This window comes from Stegodyphus dumicola, chromosome 7, assembly GCF_044657685.1.
Source record: "Stegodyphus dumicola isolate Sdum_Otavi_A_Nest chromosome 7, ASM4465768v1".
Taxonomy (NCBI): Eukaryota; Metazoa; Arthropoda; class Arachnida; order Araneae; family Eresidae; genus Stegodyphus; species Stegodyphus dumicola.
Window position 1 is genome coordinate 59,006,817 of NC_140774.1, and position 23,252 is coordinate 59,030,068.

Here is a 23,252-nt window from a genome sequence, read left to right on the forward strand (position 1 = left end):
GCACACTAAAATGAAGCAGACAATCAGTTGAATGACAAAAGGAGACAAAGATACTAAACACAGATACCAAAAACCAGGATTATAATGACCATATGGCAAAACTTTCAAATTGGCCCTTGTGACAGCAGGCACTTTCATGGAAAAAGGATGACAATTTTATACACCAGGTCTGAGCATTCTATGACCCACAGGTCACAGAGCAACCCACTTCAGTTTCAGAACTAAGGTAAAAGGCAAATATGAAACAAACACTTGAAGAATATATAAAAACATTAATTGAAACTAAATAACAATAACATTTTTGTTTGATTACAAAGTTCCAGTCAAGAACACACATTTTTATTTTTAAATTTAAATTGTAGTATAATTTCAAGAAGAAATTGATAAGTTTGGCAGTGCTGTTCTATAATTCTTTGACATCTGAGAACATTAATACTGTTAGCTCAATTCTCCTCATGCACTCTGAGATGTTCAGTAGTCCAAGAATGACTTCAGTAGCGAAAAAAATCGGCATTTTGTTCAACTTATAAATGCAAGCAAATATTTTCACACACAAAATTTATTTTAAGTAAGAACAGGCAGAGCTTAAACACCAAAAATTCAGATGCTTTTGTTATTAAAATGTTATAAATAAAATTCATTTACGTTTGTTTTTATACGTAAAATTGTAATTTAAATTTTTACGTTTAAAGTTTAAAGCATATTAGAATTATTTTCTCAAACAAACTTATAATTCACCCAAACTGATGGTTTTAAAATGAAAACACCACTGGCCCAAAACATCTTAATACACACATTGTGGTTGATTTTAACCCACAGCCAAAAAAAGGTTGCCAACACCTGCTACACATCATTGCAAGTCAGTTCCACTAAACAGCATTTTGTATAGCACCTTTAATCTTTTGATGTAAAATTTTATGTTTTGAAAATAAGCTTTATCATTTTTGCATATCTACTGCTTCTAAATTTTGTAAATATCTGCAATTAAGATGTTTTTTCATATTAAATCAATAGTTGTCTTCGAATCTTTTTAAATTGCATTTACCAGCATAATAGGCCACAGGATCACTTTGCTCAGTTCTGTCCCGATTTTCATGGAGATCAACCCCCAAGGGTAAGGCCTAAAGATACCCCTCTTTCCCAATCGCTATCGCTAAGCCACTCAACAGGACTTCAGCTCACCATATATTTATAATGTCATTAAGCCACACAAACATCATGCCTCCCAGAGGATTCAAACCCAAACCCAATGAAATATACAGAAGCCAGGACTACTAAATATTATACCGATCAGGGCAGCATAAACCATATCATGATGTGACACTGATGACTTTTATATTTAACAGTTTAAAAATCTGAGCAGAACTTTGTTTCATTCATCATAGAAATCAAACTACAGGATGAACATTGCAAATCAGGGGCAGCTTACTACTGCAACATAAAACACATATCATACAAGGCTTAGAATATATATACTTTGTCAGCATCTGCTCAAGGAACCTGTAATCACTTTACAGACAGACATTTTCATTACAGAAAATTACTAACATTTTCAAATTAGCCGAACTTCCAAAACTGCGCTGACATGGTATGTCATAATCATCTCAGTAAATTTTTTTTCCTACCTGAGTCACACTATTAATGCCATATTCTTTATAATGAGCGTAAATCTTTACTAACATAATCATAGGGAACAGGGGCATGTAAAGACTTATATTTCACAATTTTTATAAAATTTGTTTCAGAGTTACATTTTAAGTAAAAAATAAAAGCTTAAAACTTTTACTTAAAATAACCTTTTACTTAAGCCAAAAATTTTTGTTGCACACCAGTTTTATGAAACTGAATATAATTACAACTAAAAGTGTTTAAAAACAACAGATATATTCTTGATTATAAGGAAAAACTCAACCATAAAAATGGGGGGGGGGAAATAGCTTCTACAATCACTTCTACAAAAATAAAGTCATTACTGATCAAATAATAGCAAATTTATTGGAATTTCTCCCTAGTACCAAATCACTCCACATATGTACTCCATCTTTAGAAGATTTGATTATAAACTTTCCATTACCCCAGTCCCATCAGTCTGAAAATCGTTATAATCATATAAATCAGACATTGCCATAGTAGATACTTCAGGCATATATATATTATACCAAATTGTAGCAAAGATACTAGCACAGAAACTCAATATATGACTCAACATCCAGAAAATTATCAACAATGATTACTCAACATAAAAAAGGTATATCCGGGTTCTCTGCCAGCCACTTCATTAAAGAAAATAGCAAATTTTTGGTTAAATTCTTCACCAAGCATCCATATTCAACAATTAAATGCGACAAGGTCAAAATCATACCCAAACCCTCTCAGAGTTCTCTTACTTTGTCTCAGAGTTCTCAGAGTTCAAATTACTTTATCTGCATTCTTTACACAACTTTTAATCTAGATTAAAATTTATTTCTATAGTGTTGCTTATTACATATATCCCTTCCTTGAACTTCTGATTTTTGTTATATATTTTACTATCTTCGGATTTTACTGGTTAAGTGCATAGAAGCATTAAACAATATTATTTTTAAAAAATTCTTTTTAAAATAATATTGTTTAATTCTTAATTTTTTTTAGTTAAATTTTTTTTTTAATTTTTAGTTAAAATGCAATCTTGCCGATAGTAAACTATTTACTTTTTAATTATTATTTAACTCTGAATTAGAATTTTCATAAAATTTGAGATTCCCATACATGAAATTCAGATATATTACTGTCGTATTTATAATATGTTATTGGCCATGCTTAGAACATTGCCATCAACAATGTGCAAAATTTGCTGAGTTTTTGAAAATCAAAGTTACAGCAGAATATACCCAATCTTTGTCCATCAAATTGCTTTTGCCAATAAAGGTAAAAATATGACATTTGACACATAAACACTTTAAAATTTTGGTAGCAAATAACTTTCCTGTGCTACTGCAACCATATTATTACATAAAACTCTTTTAAATTTAAGGAAAAATAATTATGTAAAAACCTATATAATGTAATTTTTTATTCAAATCCTGGATCGCTACAGTTATATTTAAGAATATTTCACACTTTTCATAATTATAAAAAATAAAATTTTAAATTCAGATACAAAAAATTGAACCAGATTATTTAATTTCCATGTTTGAAATCATATTCAGAGACCATACACAAACTGAACACAATGTTTACATTTATACATGACGAAGATAATATATAAGTTTATAAAAAGGTTTCTGATGTTAATATTGCATCATCTGAAAAATTCTGCATTGTTCAAATTGAAGTATGTTTTCTTATTATTTTATTACTTCTGATACTGAGTAACCTTGATCAAAGTGGACATGTTCAAATACAATCTTTTCTACTCGCACTGCATAATTCTAGAATGTGCTGGAGGCCCACCAGCGGCCGAGCGGTAAAGTCGCTGAACACTGGTACTTCGATCCGAAGTTCGAATCCTGCGAACGGGCTGGTTGCATGGGTGTTTTCGTGGTTTTCCCCATGTGTAACGTGTATACGAGCCAGTTTCCCTTAGAAAGTCCTGCACGAAGGCATCCCTCCTCTTAGGCAGATAGCCCTCGAGGCTTTGCCATAATTAAATAACCTAACCTAGAATGTGCTGGGCACAATTTTTTTTTTTTTTTTCAGAACAGTGCTAAGAACAGAGAACCTATAAGTTATTTTTGTCATATTATGCTCATTTATTTTAAAATGGAAAAAAAAATGCTAATTAGATTGCCAGCAAAATGTGTGCTGTTTCTTATGACACAGTTCCAAGGTAGTTTGAGAACTACAAGCCTGTAAATTTCAGCTCTGAACTATGCAACATTACATGAGAAAGATCATAAGGTTAGCCAAAATAACTCTTTTGGTTAGTAATACCAAAAGGGGACTGCATCCAAAAAAAATTAATGCTTTGTGCATGGAAAGACTACAAAGAAATTATATACTACAAATTGCTGCCACCAAATCAGACGAATTCAGAAAAATACTGTTTCCAAATGGCAGTTTTAATATTAAAAAAAAAATCAATGCAAAGAGCCTAAAAGTGACCAACCTTTCTATCACAACTACGATTGGCCCAACATTTCGATGAATGTCAGACGAAAACATACTGAGCATGGATGAGATGTTTTGTGTCACCCACCCCCATATTCAAGACCTTGCCCTCTTGGATTTGCATCACTTCAGGTTACTTAAAGAATCTCTGAATAGCCTGCAGTTCATTTTTTTTTTTTTTTTTTTTTTACATTATTTAACAACATGTCAATAACTTCTTTTAAGAATGATCCTAATGATTTTTTAAAATGTAAATTTTTCAGGTGCTTGAGAGATGTCACAGAACCAAAACAAAAATTATAGGGGCAAAAACTCAGAATAAAATGATGCTAAAAAGTTCAATGTAGGTTTCCTATGTTTCTGCTCAGTTTCATTTGTATTTATCATCAGAAAATTTTAGATGACCCAACAGATTAACTGATAAGCATTCTATGCAAATTGTTATAAGTATTATTCAACATAATGCTTTTCAAAAATGAAATTTTATTTACAAAATCTTAGAGAACCCCTGTACTAGAAAACACTGGAAGACTTTAGTATTGACAAACAGCCAACTCGTAGCACTGTTTGAATAATTTTAAAATGAAAAATATTTCTAGTTTGACTTTCATTGTATGAATATTATATCATGATTCTAAAATAATAAAACTTTATAATTAATGAGATCCTCTCAGCATTTGAAAGCTTATCAATTAATTAGATAATTCATTCAGCATACAATATGGATCGTAATTGAAAATTAAAGTAGGTTACCCTCTAGTAAACCACAAAAGAATACCACTGAATGACATTTCCGAAGGAAAAAAATCACCTCAAATTATTCTAATATATTTATTAATAAGGCATCTCAAGGCAAATTGACAATGATGCCAAAAATCCCAAATTTTGAAATTAAATATCTTAGACAATTTTTGTCATATTGGAAGTTAAGCTTGTGTTTTATTTTTCATAACAGGGATATAAATTTCCTGAATGTAAGAATTACAGGCCCCAGGGAACTGCATAAAAAATACATTTTGTATCATTTGCAAAATTCAATTTTTTGAACAAAAAAGAAAAAAAAAGGGTGGGCTAAAGCATGAATATTCATGTTATTTAAAACTTTTTTTGTAACTGGAAGTAGATATCCTTGATTAACAGTTGTGAAAATAAAGGCTGTGTAATCACTTTTCTGGACATGGTTTATACGTGCGTATGTGTTTGTGTACATGTGAGTATTAAATGTTCATTTATCAAGAATAATTTGTCAATTTTTTAATTTTAAAAACCTATTATATTAGTAATGAAACAATCTAATTCTATAACTGCAAAATTAAATATATACAATAAATTAAGAACACATTTACCTTAAGAATTCTTCAACATGCCCCATAGATTCTTTAGTGTTTTTACCTCCAACACTAAATTATAAATTTTGGTGCATAACGCTTAACCACCTGAAAAATTTCACTTTGAATCAGCACGTATAACATTAACTTTCTATGCATGCAACAGAAGGAAATAGTATTAGCCTCGAATCCTTTTTTATTCAAAAGGGGAAAATATAACACTGTCTGAACAAAAAATTAATAAATATTAATAAATACTACTAAATTTGGCCCTGGGATCAACTAAGTCTCATATACAATTAAATGAAAGATGACTTTGAAAGTTGAATGCTACAGAAATATTTTAATTCACCTTCAAAATTTTCTCATAGAATTCAAAATTTAATCTTACAAATGAAGTACTTTTTTGGTATTATATTCCCCCCTCCTTTGTTTTAAAACAGCTGATGATTTCATTTTGGTTAGAGCTATTTTAACCTCACTCAAACATGTATAATCTCAAATGTATCATAATTCTGTGTGCATTACATCAATAATATAATAATTTCATTCACAGACAGAATATAAATATTTAATACATCTTACTCCTAATGTTTCTCGTTTCTCTAGTGGATTTTTTTTTTTTTATAATTGTTATTCGATTTAAAAGCGCAATTTTTTGTCTTCTAAAATATAAGCTATTATTTGAGGCATTATGCATTTGACATATAAAATTAAATCCTTAGCTGGGTAAACATAAATATTTTCATTACTTTTCTTATTCCAAATTACTCATTTCTACATCAGGCACTTAATATTCAGCCTTAAAGCAGTTCACTCATTTTTACACATCTAATTTATAAATGCTTGAATTAATTTTATTAAAAATATCATTCCATCATTTCTAGACACAATATAAAATTAAGAACGCAAAACAAAATTGTTTTTATATGTGCTTTCAACCAATTTTTAAAAGTTTTCTGTACTTAAAACTCATTACCACGAAAGGGAAAAGGAGATGCAGCAAAATTTGACAGATTGCAAGGACAGATTTAATATTCTAGATAATATTTCATATATCCTCAAGAACTTTTGGCAATGTCCAGAATTTGCCAACCATAAAATAATACTACTACAATTCAAACTTTTTAATGAATTGGATAATACATCACTTTTTTTATATGCCATGATGAAGTATCATCCATGTAGTATATGTCATTTCCATGTCCATATGATTAACAGGGGAAATAACAGACTCAAACTTTTAAAAAGATTGCCTGGCATCACTTGGGGTTCCTTGACTGATACTCTTTTGACCTCATATAAAACTTATGTCAGGCCTGCTTTGGAGTACGGGGAGTGAACTTGCAAGCCACTGCCTCCAGAACCTGTCAAGAAGATATTAACTTGATGCAAAATAAGGCACTCAGGATTATTACTGGTGCAGCTGGTTCCATTCCAATTGCTGCCATAGAGATTCAGACTGACACTGAGTCTTTAAAATTTAGAAGAGAAAAGCAGGTTTTAAAACTCCCTGATAAGTATGAAAGATCGAATTTGAAACATTGGAATAAGTATTCCCCCGCCCCCCAACTGAAAACATACAAATCATTTATCACTTGTGTTGAGGAACTCTGTACCCTATATAACATCATACCTACTTTACTCCACCCTTTCCAGTTTGGCCTCTCTCTTCCTACTATTAGAGCTCCTACTTATAATCTTGCCATCGGTATGTATTTTGACTCAAGATCTAACAACTTTGTTTAATATCAAATTTATTTCACTTTATAAACACATACATATTAATGCGACTATTTACATGTATAGTATAATGATCAAATGATCCATACATTTTAATGATAAAAAGCATTCAGTAACGTAACTTAACTGCTGCTTACTTAACTGCTTAGAACAGGAATTTTCCGATCACAATATTCAAATTCAAAAACAAAACTGGTTGCCAGGTTCAAACATAAAAAAAAAAATTACAAAACAAACTATTAAATAATAATAAAATGGAAATGCTAAACTTAACAGGAGTCACAACGTCCTCCTTAAAAACGAGCCTTAAAAGCAATGCAAATTGAAGCAGTGAAAATGTATACATATATAATACACATAAACTTTAACGAATGACATGAAATTGAACTAAGAACTATAAATGTGTGAATATAAATATAACAATATAGAACAATAAACACACAAATAACATTATAATTATCAATGTCTAAGAAAAAGTCAATAGCAGTTCATTAAGTCCATCCGTTCACCAGGCACTACTTGACGACCGTTTTGAATTACCTTTACATCTTCTGGAATTTCATTATCACAAGACCCAAGCATTTCACCCAGGCAGTTTTATGACTTTTAATTCTGACAACTTTACCAAGACTAAATTTTATTGGGCTGTCAGAATTCACATGGCAGATATTGCTTGCTACAGACTGACACGGGGGGGGGGGGGAGTCCCTATTCTAGAGCAAAACCATGTTTCCCACAAAATTTTCAGCTTGCACTTTTATTATATTCATATTTAAAGTGAAAAAAATTTATAACTGTAAGTAAGGATTTAGCTGCATCTACCAAGAACACAACACCAAAACAGATTCTCAGTATTTAAGAACAATATAATCCTCCTCCTCCTCCCTTTTATTTTTGATTTGATAGTTATATTAAGATCAACCAAAACCTCAACCTCTTAAAAAAAAAAAAAAAAAAAAAAAAAAAAAAACCTTCAAATATACATATTATTAAGAACTTATAAATCATCTTTGAATGAAATTATTGAAAAAAATTATTATTTAACATACTTGGAAAAAAAAATTATTTCCTGCAAGATACCAAGCATTTTAAACAGTTTTCCTAACAAGTGAAGCAGAAACACAAGTATTGTTAGACACAGAGACAGTTTGCTACAATTTATTCAAATATATCCATCTCTTAAAAATTACAATACAAAGGTGGTTTCCATTACAATTAATACAGTCTTGCTGCATTATATGAAAAGATACTTTATGATAATATACACCCATAATGAAATCGCAAATTTGCTATAGACTTTGAAGAGCATTTGTGAATTCAATGCCCACTTACAGCAGAAGTATTTGTGCATTTTAACATTTATTCCAATGATGTCCAGTTTGCTTATTATTTTACATTCTTTTTTTCCCACAGAAGAATGCTCTCCTCATGTACACAGTGATCTGTTTTCCCCTTAAACAGAGATTAAACACAAATTCAGAAGACAAACAACAAAAATCAGCGTTATATTTACAAAATTTCCACAGGACTAGTTTCGATGGTTTTACCGAACCACCAACCTCAGCTGCAAAACCGCAAATGCGGTTTTTCAAACCGCATTTCTTACAAAAGCTTGTCTTGAAGAGAAGCATGTTATCTACGGCTGTTCTCCTCTTTCGGAAACCGCTTTGATAAGGTGATATAATATTATTCTTTTCCAAGAAGTAGACTAGGCGGCTGTTTACCATGTTTTCAAACAGCTTACATATGCAACTCGTAAGGGTTAATTGGCCGATAGCTGGAGGGATTTCTTGGATCTTTCCCTGGCTTAGCAATAGGAATTACAACAGCTCTCCTCCATGCACTGGGAAAATTATGCTCCTTCCACACTTTATTGTAAAGAATGAGAAGGGCAATCAGTGAGTTATAGCACAGATGCTTTAGCATTTCATAATTCACGCCATCAAGACCCGGAGAAGACCTATGTGTCTGCAACAAAGCTCTCCTTAATTCAAGCAAAGTAAAGTCTCTTTTATAAGACTCAGATTTGAAAGAGTTGAATGCGATGGAATTTCTTTCTGAGCGCTGGATAGAAAGAAATGCAGGTGAATAGTTTCTCTTGGAAGAAATGGCAGCAAATGTCTCACCAATAGTATTCGCAATTTCTTCTATGTAGCTAATCACTCAGCCATCTTTTCCCAAAAAGGAAAGTGAGCGGTCTTAACATATTCTGCATGGTTTTTGAACTTTTTCCCAAACCCGCTTACTAGGCATAGAGGATGTTATTGATGACACATATGAAATCCAAGAATTCCTTTGGCTCTGCCTTCTTGCTTTTCATGCATTTGCTTTGGCTCTTTTAAATGCTATGAGGTTTCGCAGAGTAGGATATCTACAAAAAATGGTATACAATTCTCCGAAGTTCCCCCCCCACACACAAAGCATTCCTTTTCTAGGATGCAACCTCCTTCTTGATATTACTATCATGTAACATTACTGTATAGAGCATTACTTGCATGGGCAAAATTTCTGTATTTAAACTTCTCAAACCATTTTCAAACTGTGTAATCAGAAACAGCCATTTGAACGAAACCTATGCCATAGCAAGATACTAGAATTACAGAAAGTGAGCAGAAAAGACCATATTTAAACATCTCCTTTGATAAAGTTCATTCTTTATCAGCAGTAATAAAATAATTAAAAGAAAATGCACTTGATTTAAAAAACTGCTGAATTTTCCAGATGATACAATATGTAATACCAATATATTACAGTAGCTTCTTCTACAAATTTTACAATGTACTGCATAATTTTTATGAGCTATCTGACCAGCACTTTTTTCCCTTATATAAAATAAATATGAGCATATGACCAAAAGGAATTGGAAGAATTAATACTGATGAGATACTGTTTAGCTAATAGTAGAAAAACACTCCTGTTTAAAAGTAAGCCGTTTGTCAGGTCCTAGTCTCATATACTTGAATGAAGTAAAGGCTTTTAATTATTTGCTATTTTATATATATTTAAAATAATTTTTTTGTTATTATATATATATATATATATATATATATATATATACTTAAGGAAATGAGAAGAGAAATTGTAGTTAGCTCGCCAAAAAGTTATCAGGAGCTGTGGCTCCAAGAAAAAGTTCAACACAGTTTTAAAAAAAAAAACAATTACATTGAGGGGTGAAAAATTAGGCTACAAGCGAAATAAAATGTAAATTATAAAATACAATCGTTGGATACAAGTTAAAGTCAAAAAATACATTAAATACCTATCGATGTGACAAGTTAAAACATATAAAAAACCAATCGATGCAACAAGTAAAAACAAATAAAAACATATAAAAATTATAAAGTGGAAAATGGTAAATTAGCTCAATTCGAGGTCTAACCTGGCTTTTCAAGGGAAATTTCTGGTTAAACGTCGAACCAAGCTAACTCCATTACGCGTTTCGCCGAAACAGACAATTGAAACTTTAGCGTTACGAAATTTTTAATTAATAGATAAATTGCCCTAAAAATTTTTTTTAGTCTCAATTCTCTGTTCCAATTTCCCAACGCGTCTGCTCAAAATGACACATTAAGGTGTAAAAAAATGAAAATGCAACTCCGATGTACAACAATAATAAAAATAATAATAAATAGCGGTCTCTGCTATTAGTCAAAATATACAATAACGTATGGGCTAGACCTGCCATCTTAAAGAATTAAACCTTTATAAATTTAGAAATCAGAAATTAAATTTAAATGAAATCTAACAGTGTGGGTCTTGCTAAGACCAAGAAAAAATTTTTTTGAAAAAGAAACATAAAAAACAGACCTGTGGCTATGCAGTCTTTTCTATCGTGAAGCATAAACTGAAAGAGGTTGTAACTCCCCTCTGTGTCTTTCAACGCTCTCCTACTTGTCGTGTGACGTAAGAAGGGGTAAACAAAGTCACTGGGCAACAGCCTATGTGATAAGACTGTCCGTTGGTGGGAACTCGCCCCAACAAACTAAAGGGGGGGGGTCGAAAGACTTGGAAAAAGTTCAAAATGGCGTCAGTCAAGTTGTTTTAAAAATAAGAACTGCCTCAAAAAGTGAAAATGGCTAATTCAGCTAAAATTACTTAACATGGCCACAAAAGTAAGAGTAAAATGGAAAAAACAGTCATTAGTTAATAAAAGTCATAATTCTTCAAGGTAGAGAGCGATCAAGGCCTCAATGAAAAACGAAAAGGCCCGTTTGTTAATAACAGGAGTAGAATTGGCCACATTTTTAATATTTGGTTTCAAAGACATAAGTCCACACAAAACAGACATAAATGAATATGAGAAGAAACATGACCTTCTAGACGCAAAGAACTTGTTACTACTCGATAAAATTATTTTCAAGTGACTGCAAGAAAAAGGTTTATCTTTTAAACAACAAACCTTCTGAACAGTAACTATAGAAGTACTGGGTCTTTCCCAGATTTAGATTGAAGACTCCTTTGACGTACTTACAGTATCCAGCTTATGAGTCTTACAGTTGTCTCATCTAGTCACATTAACTGATGATTATTTCAATTTTCAGGGTGTCATTCACATAAACATTAAAACACAGTCAGACTGACAAAAAAGTTTAAAATACTGCAGTGGTTTGTAAATGTTTACTCAGCTGTGAGAAACGTATGACTGCTATACGCCTAAAAGAGGCATTCCTTTGTAAAGGACATTCTGAAATCACTGGCTTATACAGTACAAAGTCCGTAATCCAGACTCGTCGCGACTTCGGCGATTCTGGATTAGGGGTTTTTCCGGATTATAGATCATCAATTTAAATCTGGTAAGATGGCAAGCAGAAATTATACAATTAAAAATATTAAACCGTAATTTATGAAATAAAGAGCAATTATGATCTAAAGGGTATCAAAATTTACAAAATAGCTTAATATTTATTTGTTTACTTTATTAAACATTTCTTTCAATGTAAGTTGTTTGCTTTGTTTTTTGTGCTAGATGCGCATACGTAAACGCATTACAGGCATAAAGAGAAATTATGATGTAAAGGTTATCTAAATTCACACATACACACACACACACAAAAAAAAGAGAGAGAGCTTAATATTTACTTGCTTACTTTGTTATACATTTCTTTCAATGTAAGTTGTTTAAGTTGCTTCATTTTTTGTGCTAAACGCACATGCGTAAAGCATACAAAAAAAAAAGTTTGTGGCTTTGAGGTATGGATTATAGATCATTCCGGATAATGGACTTTATACTGTATTTCAGTTACCCTCATAAAGAAAACCATGAAAAACTTGTTCAGTGAGCCCTAATTAAAAATCAGACCTGGGCCAAGTGAGGATATTTTAGTAGCCTTAATCTTTCAGCCATTGGGTAGTCACTCCGTGAGAGATATAAGTATCAAACAACACAGTATATATTTGCTAAGAATTTGCCACATGTAATATGTATTCAGAAATCAAGATGATCAATTTATGTACAGATGCATCTGAAATGTCTAAAGCTGTTCTTTATTTTTTAACAAACACTAATTAGTTAAACATCAGTATTTAAAGCAAACAAGCAATGAGATTGCAGCACTGAAGCATGTAAGTAAAAATTCTGCCTTTACAGGTATAAATAAAAGCTGAATTTTTGAATTACTACTTCCCCCCCCCCATTATATGCATATGTGTATTAAATGGCAAAAATATAGATAAAATATAAATCTTCATTATTTTTCTTTATAATTTGAAGCATCTCTGCCTTACAATGGGATATAACTCCAAAGTACAATCCATTATCAAAAAAGGAATCTGGCCATTAATTCCATAGCTTTACAATCATATTATTTCCCTATACATTTACAGACTTAAGAGTATATCCCTAGTTACAGCAAATTTTTGTCAAAGTGCTCAGGTGAAATAAAATACTTGAAGAGCTGGCCTCCATCAGTACTGCATACAGATGGAAATATATCCAACACAATATTAGAAAGGGATTGCAAAGCCACCTATTTAAAAAATATAGATATGTATTTACATATGTGTAAAATCTGAAAGCATTAATATGAAATAATCATTTTATATTATGCCCAAAGGGACACTTTTTTTATGTTTTGTAAGTTACCTTTATTAAATATCATTTTCTTCACCCTTAACCTGTAAAATTATATTCAACAGCAATATTACAAAAAAATTAAAAAAGAGGATATCGAAAATCAGAGTTTCCGATGCACAGTGTCGCGCGCTGAAGATAAAAACTTTTTTTCCCCTCCCCGTATAGTGTTGCCATTGCTTGCTTTGAAATCATTGATTTTGTTAATCAGAAATTCATTTAAGTTTTACAAAATAGGAAATGCATACTAATACTAATTCCAAATTCGGGCTTCCAGATGCCCATATTCGAGTGGAGGACTAAATTATTTAAAATTTGATGCCTCTAGGTACCATTGTTTTTTCAGTGCGAGAAACATACATGCATTCATGCAGATTCTTTATTATTTAATTTCCTTATAATGCAGAGCTCTAATATTTGCTGGCAACAATTTGAAAAGTGAAATGCCGTTTAGAGTGAACCAATGCAAAATGGCAACCCTCTGGGCTAAAAAAAAAACAAAGAATCTAATTAAAGAATGATCAACTACTGCAAGTTCATGATGTTCATACTTCTAATCTCAAATTTAAGAAGGCATAAGTTTAATTCTAAGTCAAAGCACAATCTAGCAACCTACATATTGTAATGCTTACTCATAAGAAAGATTTTCAGAGATTTCATGCAAACCATCTTGGAAAAATTACTGAGATACTTAATATGGCAAGCATTTAATGAAAAATTTTATCCATTTAATAAACCGTCAGTCTATATTTTACAGTCACAGCCTCTGTGTAATGAAAAAGAATAAATTTCTAGAAGGTTACAACTTAAAATTTCACATTAGCTGATAACTTAGGCACTAATTTTGTGTGAATGAAACACATTTATAATAGCTGTTCTAACCACAGTTTGTGCTAGGCAGTTTCCTACCCAAGTGTAGTCTCTATGGTTCCAAAATTCTGTAACTCAATGCCTCCATAAATTCTATAAATTTTGCCACTCTGCTTCCCATTGCCTCCCCTAAATTCTAAAAATTTTGCTACTCGATGCTTCTCAGAATTCTAAAAATGTTGCTCTCCCCCAGTGCAACCACACAGGTTGCACCTACTCTGGTGGCGGCTCTGGTTCTAACTTATTACACAAATATTTAATTTGGCTGAAGTTAAGATAGGCTCCTCCATAGATATCTCCCAGAAATATGCAGTAACAGATCATTATTTTTGAATAACACTCTCACGTTGATAAAGTACAGAACTATTTCAGACAGTTTCCAGAGCACAAACAGCACAGGTTAATTGAAAATGTCTGGATAAACCTGAATATTCATAATCTGCCTCACAGACACCAAAAACCAGCTCATTCTTGGCATAAGAGGACTGCAACATAATGAAATTTTGCATACTGTTACAGGAAGGTGCAGCATTTTCAATACTTATATGTGACTCACATTACCAAACCCAACTTCCTCTTTACTTTACCAACATTGGTATGGTTAACAACCGAAGAAAATTCTGAACTGACTGATGATTGGAAATTTATTGATAATGTGATGTACAGATTTTTCATGCATACTACTTTTATAGTACATGATTTTGATTTATGTTACTAAATTCAACCGCTGTTACATTAAAAGTCATGCTTCCATGGGCAATGCAACCAGTGCAGTCACACCATAAGCAGATTTTTTTTTTTTTTTTTAATTTAGAAAAGCAACTTGTAGCAAATCTACAAATGGAAAATTTTTTTAGAATTTAGAAGAAACACTGCCAGAATTCATGCATAGTAAAATTTATAGAATTTAGAGAAGTGCTGGACAGCAGAATTTAAAGACTCGCAAATACCGCACTTGGAGAAAAAATGGTTAGCTTTGATCCTGATAATGCCACTGATATTACAGCCAAAATTTTCCACTGGTAGATATCCCAATACTTGTGGCCAGATAGCGCACTTTAGATAGTATAAAATTGACTGTGACCAAATAGCATAAAATTAATCTGGGAAACAAAAACAAAACAAAATCATAGGATACTTATAATACAGATATTTAAGTCACACTACAGAGCATACCTAAAAACAAGAGATCCTTTTCAGATCACATTAGATAGCCTATTTGTATAATATTTGGTACTAGCAATAATAGCTTAATACTTATGATTAAGAACAGGTACCATATATACCTGCGCATAAGTCGATCCCCCCCCCGACTTTTGAGAAAAATAAATTTGCCACTGCTGATAAACAGCATGCCAATGTACTTGATAAAATTACACTCGCACTTTAGCAAATTTTTGCTTATTTCCATTTTAGCACATGATAAGCACGATGCAGTCGAAACATATCCCAAATCAAAAAGGAAGGTTTCCTTAAAATTACATATGGTTTTTAAAACCATAGATTTTGAAACCAATCAGTCATTAGGGTGTTGTCCATTCAACCATTTTTTGGGAAGCAAACATGAACACATGCTGGAAATGCTGTCAAATGCTGCACAAACAAATTTAATAAAAAACTAATAAATAAAATGGAAAGAATAAATAATTTTTTTTTTTTCTGTACGAACGATAACGATATATGTATGTGTGTGTGTGATTATGGCAAAGCCTCAAGGGCTATCTGCCTAAAGGGAGGGATGCCTTTCGTGGAGGACTTTCTAAGGGGAACTGGCTCATATACACGTTACACATGGGGAAAACCACGAAAACGCCCATGCAGCCAGCCCATTCACGGGATTCGAACCTCGGACCAAACTACCAGTGTTCAGCGACTTTACCGCTCGGCCGCTGGTGGGCCTAACGATATATGTAATAATCAAGTTTGCTGATGTGTCATCGATCAGTGACGGCAGATCTTCTTTTCTTTTCTTTTTTTTCTTTTTAAAGGTTTTTTGCGTATAAGTCGACCCCCTACTTCAAAGTTTGATTTTTTTCCTTAAAATTGTCAACTTATACAGCATTTAAACTAAAAATTACCTTGTCATAGACATTAGTCAAATGTGAAAAGGACAATTTTATTATTTGTCACTCACTGTATTAACAATGGGTGGAGATTAAAAAATCATGCAATCTTTTTCAAATTACTTTTTTTACTTAATTATTATTTCATCATAAAAGTGATAAGATGGCATGAAGGATCACAGGAATTACTGTAACAGAAAGTTACAAAAAAACATTTTGATAAACAATATTGTTTGTGCTTGAATGTTCAATTCATTGTTAAAGAAAAAATTAAATCATGAATCATAAATTAATCGTAAAGAATTATGAGTTATCAGTAAAGAAAATTCACTGTCTCTTATAACAGTAATGATAATCTACCTAGAGAATATTTTTAAAAGCTACACTAATTCAAAACCAAGAAACAGGCTCCACATATGCATATTGTGTAAAGATGATCAAATCAAAATAGTTTAGAATTTGTAGAATGAAAGATTATATTTGTTTCTTTCTTACTTAGAGATTACCATTACCCTAAGACAGATTCTGTGCTAATGCTGATAAAGCATCACAGGAATTACTGTAACAGAAAGTTACAAAAAAACATTTTGATAAACAATATTGTTTGTGCTTGAATGTTCAATTCATTGTTAAAGAAAAAATTAAATCATGAATCATAAATTAATCGTAAAGAATTATGAGTTATCAGTAAAGAAAATTCACTGTCTCTTATAACAGTAATGATAATCTACCTAGAGAATATTTTTAAAAGCTACACTAATTCAAAACCAAGAAACAGGCTCCACATATGCATATTGTGTAAAGATGATCAAATCAAAATAGTTTAGAATTTGTAGAATGAAAGATTATATTTGTTTCTTTCTTACTTAGAGATTACCATTACCCTAAGACAGATTCTGTGCTAATGCTGATAAAGCAAGCAAGCATCTCCAATAAAACCCAAATTTATCTACTCTTCGCACAAATTTTTAAAAAATTTTGAAAACTTAAATGATGCCATGGATCTATTATACTCATACCTTTTTAAAAAGACCACAACTGCTAACTATAAGGTATTCAACAATATGTTGACAAACTTAGCATACATCAGATAAATGCTCACAATTAGATTATAAAGCTCATTTTACTTTTTGCCATGAATACACATTTTAAAATGACACTTTTAAGAGCATATACGAAGGCTCCTACCGATATGAAATTGACAATTTTAACTGATAACTATTTTACAAAAGCGTAAAAGCGTAACTGCCAACACTTTTTTTTACTACAAAGATACACTTTTACAGCACACACAAAGGCTCCTACTGATTTGAAATTGACAAGTTTTAATTGATATATATTCTACAAAAGCACAAATTGCTAATGTTTTTTCGTTACAAAGATACAGCAAATATGTAAAAACAATTTTTAAAAAAAGGTATGAGTTTTTTTAAAATAAGAAAAACATTCACTTTATATGGTATAGTAAGCATTTAATAAGTTTAATACTGTCTTCAAAATAAATAATACCTGCAAGGTAACAAAAATCATATTGATTTTTGCCATATCTACTCTTGAAGCTGAATTTTTACTGATTGTCATCAACTAATTAATGTTTTGTTCAAGAGATAAACATAAGAATGCATATACATATATATTTTCATTAAAGCATGGTCAGGATTGTTTTATACATTTTGAAATGCTATAACATGAAAATAATTTTTAAGCAAATGCCAAAGTACATTCATTGTATATGGATAATTAATGGGGTAGTAACATATTTATCTCATTTTTCCACTTCCCTTAACCATTATACAATTAAAGCGGATAAAATTCCTCATTTTAAAACTTAGATCCGAGCTGCTTTATTGTGATCAATATGCCCTATAGTAATACAAATAACAGACATTTTTCTTACTATCCTTTATTATGAAAAAGAGATCCTTGTTACCTTGCATCATGTATAGGGTTGGTGCTGCAGATGATTTAACAAACAGAAAATGGTTATGGAGATAAATAAAAGAAATTTTCATGTCAAAGATACATTTTGCGCTGTATGACCTGTCACCACAGCTGTGGATAAAATCAAACGATGATTAATAGCACCTCTCATTTGATAACTAGTGAGAATGATGAGACACTTAATATTAATACCATTATGGTTTTGAGTCATATATGAAAGACTGGAAGCTCATTATTTTGGTACTACACTGCTGGCCATTAAAATTGCAACATGAGGAAGGAATGATCTGACGAACGTCAAAGGAAGAAGTTGGAATGTGCAAATCATTAGTATTTCAGCACATTTAGACGATGCAGGAGGGAGAAAAGACATCTGAAGCACAGCATAAAAGAAAAGTTATGTAGTGGATTTCTCATTCGGAAAGTGCTTTGTAAGGTTGGAGTTTGCTCAGAATATCATGTTATCCTCGGATAAGAAGAGGAAATGCTTACCTGCAAGTTTCGAAATTCGATAGAGGCAGGATCGTTGCCTGTCAAGAGTGTAGATTATCGTTCTGTGATATCACCGGTTGCACTGGTCGACATCCAACCACTCTCATGCGAATATGGAATCAATAAAGTGCTGAGGATCATACTGAACAGCATGCAGGATCTCAATGCCCTCCCATGACTAATGCCAGAAAGAACAGACATATTGTGAGGTAAGCCCTGCAAAACTGTATGACCACATCACGGACCATTAGTCAGGAAATGGGCAAGTTTGTAGCACGCCCAGTATCAGCTCATAAGGTGCGTTGACGTTATCAGCAGCGTGGACTATCAGGAGGGTGACCATTACTTCGCTTCCTTTGACAAAGTAGCATAGAGACAGACAGCGACAGGTGCACCAAATGACAAAGCTGGCTACAGGAGTGGCACAATGTCACCTTTCCAAATGAGTGCCGGTTCTATGTGCAGTATTTTGATGACCGTATACGTGTCTGGAGGGTCCCAGGAGCCTGCATGTCATCTGCTTGCATCTGATATCGACATAGAGGTTCTGCACCTGGTGTGACGGCTTGGGCAGCCATTTGGTACACGACACGCACATCTCTAGTTCGGATGGATGATAATTTCAATGCAGATGGGTACATTTCTGACTTTTTACGTCCAGTGGTTGTGCCCTATCTTCAAGACCCCTAAACAGTATATTCCATATATTCCTAAGCAATATATAGTAAAGATAATGCAAGACCACATGTTGCATGTCATGTTCGGACCTTCCTCGATACACAGGGTATTTGATTGCTACCCTGGCCTGCACAGTCTCCAGATCTGTCACCCACTGAAAACGTTTGGTCATGGCTAAATGAGAGACTGGCCCACCACCTCTCTCCAGCTAATACAATTGATGAAATGTGGCATAGACATGAAGCAGCATGGAATGAGTTGTCCATTTCTGTATTCTCAGCTCCATGCCTAATGGTTTAAAGGCCGTTTTAGCTGCCCGGTATGGCAGCTGTTTCTACTAAGTTTGCAACCCTGTAAACCTCCAATGTGCGTACATATTTAATCATTTTGTCTTCATACCACACTGTTTACATGCAATCTTTTTCGCATTTGCTTTCCTTCATGGTGTTGCAATTTTAATGGCCAGCATTGCACATTAATTGAATAATCAAAAATTTAGTGTTATTTGTCTGTGCAAGGTTTCATTACTTAAATGCAATGAAAATTAGTTTTTCCTCAAACAACTCATCACTGGAAATGAAAAGTAGACTTTACAATGTTAGTAAAAAAAAAAAAAAAAAAAAAAAAAAAGGAAGAAAGTCATTATGGAGGATTTTTTTTAAGGAACACTGGCTTGTATTTATGCTTCACCTATGGATAGCCATGAAAACAATTTAGTTTTTTCCAGTACAAAGTAAATTTCATATAGCACATAAAACCCAATCAAAAACCAAACTATTATTAATGTCCTATGGTTTTTTTTCCACACTGTCGTTGATCTGTATTAATAGCACTAAATAGATGGAAATATGTAAAACTCATTAAGTCATTATATATGGACGTTGAATCCATGAAACAAAATAAGGACAGAAAAGTCAAAACTCATGGACTGCACTGCATAAAAAAATTCACACTATAGGCTGACTTTTACAGATGATGTCGATTTTAAAACTTAATTTTAAAAGGTTTCATACTTTGGCTGTAGTAGCCGCCCAAGCAGTATACTGGGTATGGGAGTCAACTGCGATACTGAAGAGCACGGGTTCGAATGCCGGAGAAGGCATGGATGTAAATTGTCTGTCCCCTCATAGGAGGCAATGGTGGCCACCTAATAGGAGCCTCCATAGTAAAATGGTCACCACTTCTGGCCTTAGAAGTCGCCAATGCTGATAAGGCAAGTGCCTGCCATTCGAAGGGGGTAACTTTGGCTGTAGTCACACATTCACACAAAAAAACAGTCTCTAAAAATATATAAACAAATACTACGAAACTCAATAACTAATTCTTGATGCTTATCAGAACAAAAAGAGGAAAAATATTGTGTTAGAAGTATTTATCAGTAAAAGAGCAGTAGAATGTTTATTAAACATTAAACAACACTTTAAAGAAATTTAAGGAATCATCTTTAAAACAGCAAAAGATCTGATCACAGAAATCAAGAAAAATTAAAAGACTGAAATTCTAAAATTATATGCATAAAATCAATGATCCCTTTCAACTTAAATACTACAATAACCTTATTACAGAATGTACGCAATTCATTCATTGTCTGTCTGGCAGTTTAGTCTCCTATGTGTCATCTTTTAAGTGCCCCAAAATGGTTAATTTCTAGCATTCTAATATGATGAACTAATTACTGATTCAAATTACTTGTTATCCCATACATTCGGTAATAAATATTTTCCATGATTATCATTAATACAATAATTATTTGTTCTATCTCAGATAGAAAAAATAATTTAGAATTGCAGAACAATATAAGAAATTTCACATATTTAACTACAAATATTTTTTGCTCTTTTCAATCTATGCAAAATTTATAAATTATTATTTCCAAGTATGATCATTTTAAAATTACAATGCTGTTAAATCCAAATTCTAAAATTATTATGGCCTATGAAACTGCAAAGCTTCACTACATCAAATCTCACACAATTAGCACCAGCTCAAAATTTTTTTTCTTTCCATAAAGCCATTTACATGACACACACTAAGTTCTGCATTCCAATCTGAAATTTATGAACATTATGAACTAATGTTTGTAACTTACATAATTTTAACTCATATCATAATTTTAATTCCAAAATAAGCATTTTATATACAGAGTAATAGAAAAGATACAACAGATCAACTTAAAATTGCATGATATGCAAATAATCATGAAAGGCAATAAATTAATAGCAGTACACATATATGCCATTTATGTACCTCAGAAATACTGATTGGAAGCACTGTACATGGGTAGAACAAAGAGCTACTGTTAAGTTTCGGATTTGTGTTTTTCATTGCTCCTGTGCATAGGCAGCTTAAACTAGATCCTGTTAAGAAATATGGCTGCCATAAAAAAGATTTCCAACATTAACGGCTAGAAATCTATGGCATATTGAAACTGAAAACTACCTTTTGAGAAACTAACATTTGTGTTAAGATAGACTATTTGCATAGTGATGCAAACATGAGGAAAAATGGACTCAATGAAGTGAAAAATCACAACAGCTGAATCATATGAAAGACCATGATAATGGACATACTATATGCATAGTTAATTACTGGACAGTACTGCCACAACTCAAGTATTAGAAAAACTTGATGTACTGCAAAGCAACCAGTTACTGCACATATAGTTGAACACTGACATACCACTGGGAAATTTTTGCCAGGTACCCATTACTTCAGAATGCATATCATAGGTCTCTGAGACTGCTATGAGACCCTAGACTATTGCATATGATGGGATCAATGACATATAAAATTTTCATATGAATCCCCTCTGTAGCACCATGATGCCATCCAACGGTAGAACAGGGACAGACAGAGTAAGTCCCACATTACATATCAGAGTACCAATCCATCATCTAGCATTATGGTATAAGATGCCACTGGTTTCCAATTCTCACTGCACCGGATAACCACCATTACATATCTGAAGTGTAACAGCCTGTTGTTCTTTTTCAGGCCATGCATTCACTAGATGTATCACCTAATAAATGCATCTGGTCATGATAGCACAGCACAGACCAATCTTAGCTACAGCAGATGAAACCTGATAACATACCGAAACTACCGAGTTGCATACCTCAAATACATAATGAACATAATTTCCCTTCTGTACTGGGATACAGAACGGCAGTTACCACCACTTACAGTGGCAATGCACTACACTGACTTCTTTACATTACACATGTCAAACTAAGCAGCAATTATTTCTTTTTCATATAAAATAATATCTGTATTAAACATAAGGAGTTCATGGCTTTCTTGTTACATAATATTGCACTTTTTCGTATGTGTATTTGTATATGCCACGAAAAAGTGAGCACCAGTAAGCCTAGCTGAATGTTACAATATTTAATTCTACAATTCTTCCTAATTCAAAGCAAAAGGATCAAATTACAAACACAAACAAATTCCTAATTCAAGACAAAAGGACAAATTGCAAGAAAAAATTATGAAGATAAACAGGAAGACAAGGAATGACAAACTGTCCGCATTTCAAGTTTTGTTATCCTATAAATTAAATGCCATCAAATTAAGCTAGAGTTAGTTAGTAGGTTCACTTTTACTTATTTCCTACTTTTAATCCTACAGCAGCTCTGCACACAATATTTTTTTTAAGATATTAATATGTCTTTCATTTACTTTTATATATATTGTTACAAATTTGGTATTTAAAAAGCTAATGTTAGTTCAATTACAAATTAAATGATTTTATTTCTCGCGCAGTGCAGTGCGTGACGAATATTAAAAGAAAGCTAAGCCGTAAAATTGAAATTACAAGAGCGCATGCATTAAATAAATAAATATCTCTTTTTGATCTCGAGAAAGTACTGGAAAATTCTAGCGCGTGATTTTAAAATCTTATAAAAGGAGGAAAACATCTCAGTTTGTAGTAGTTGCTTAGTTGGTTGTTGTTTAGAAAACTGCTCTTGTTGATTGTAG

General features: G+C 32.3%; 1 protein-coding gene across 11 annotated transcripts in view; it reads right to left on the reverse strand.

Moving 5' to 3' along the window:
- Positions 1-23,252, reverse strand: part of LOC118205266 (inositol polyphosphate-5-phosphatase A-like) — a 121,645-nt gene that overhangs the window by 56,815 nt on the left and 41,578 nt on the right. For 10 of the 11 annotated variants that reach the window (XM_085820283.1, XM_085820279.1, XM_085820282.1 and 7 more), the window contains one exon: positions 7,303-7,352. The exons of the other annotated variant lie outside the window; for it this stretch is intronic. In XM_085820283.1, the coding sequence (XP_085676409.1) occupies positions 7,303-7,352 (50 nt within the window). The remainder of the gene's footprint in view (positions 1-7,302; positions 7,353-23,252) is intronic. 11 annotated transcript variants of the gene reach the window in all.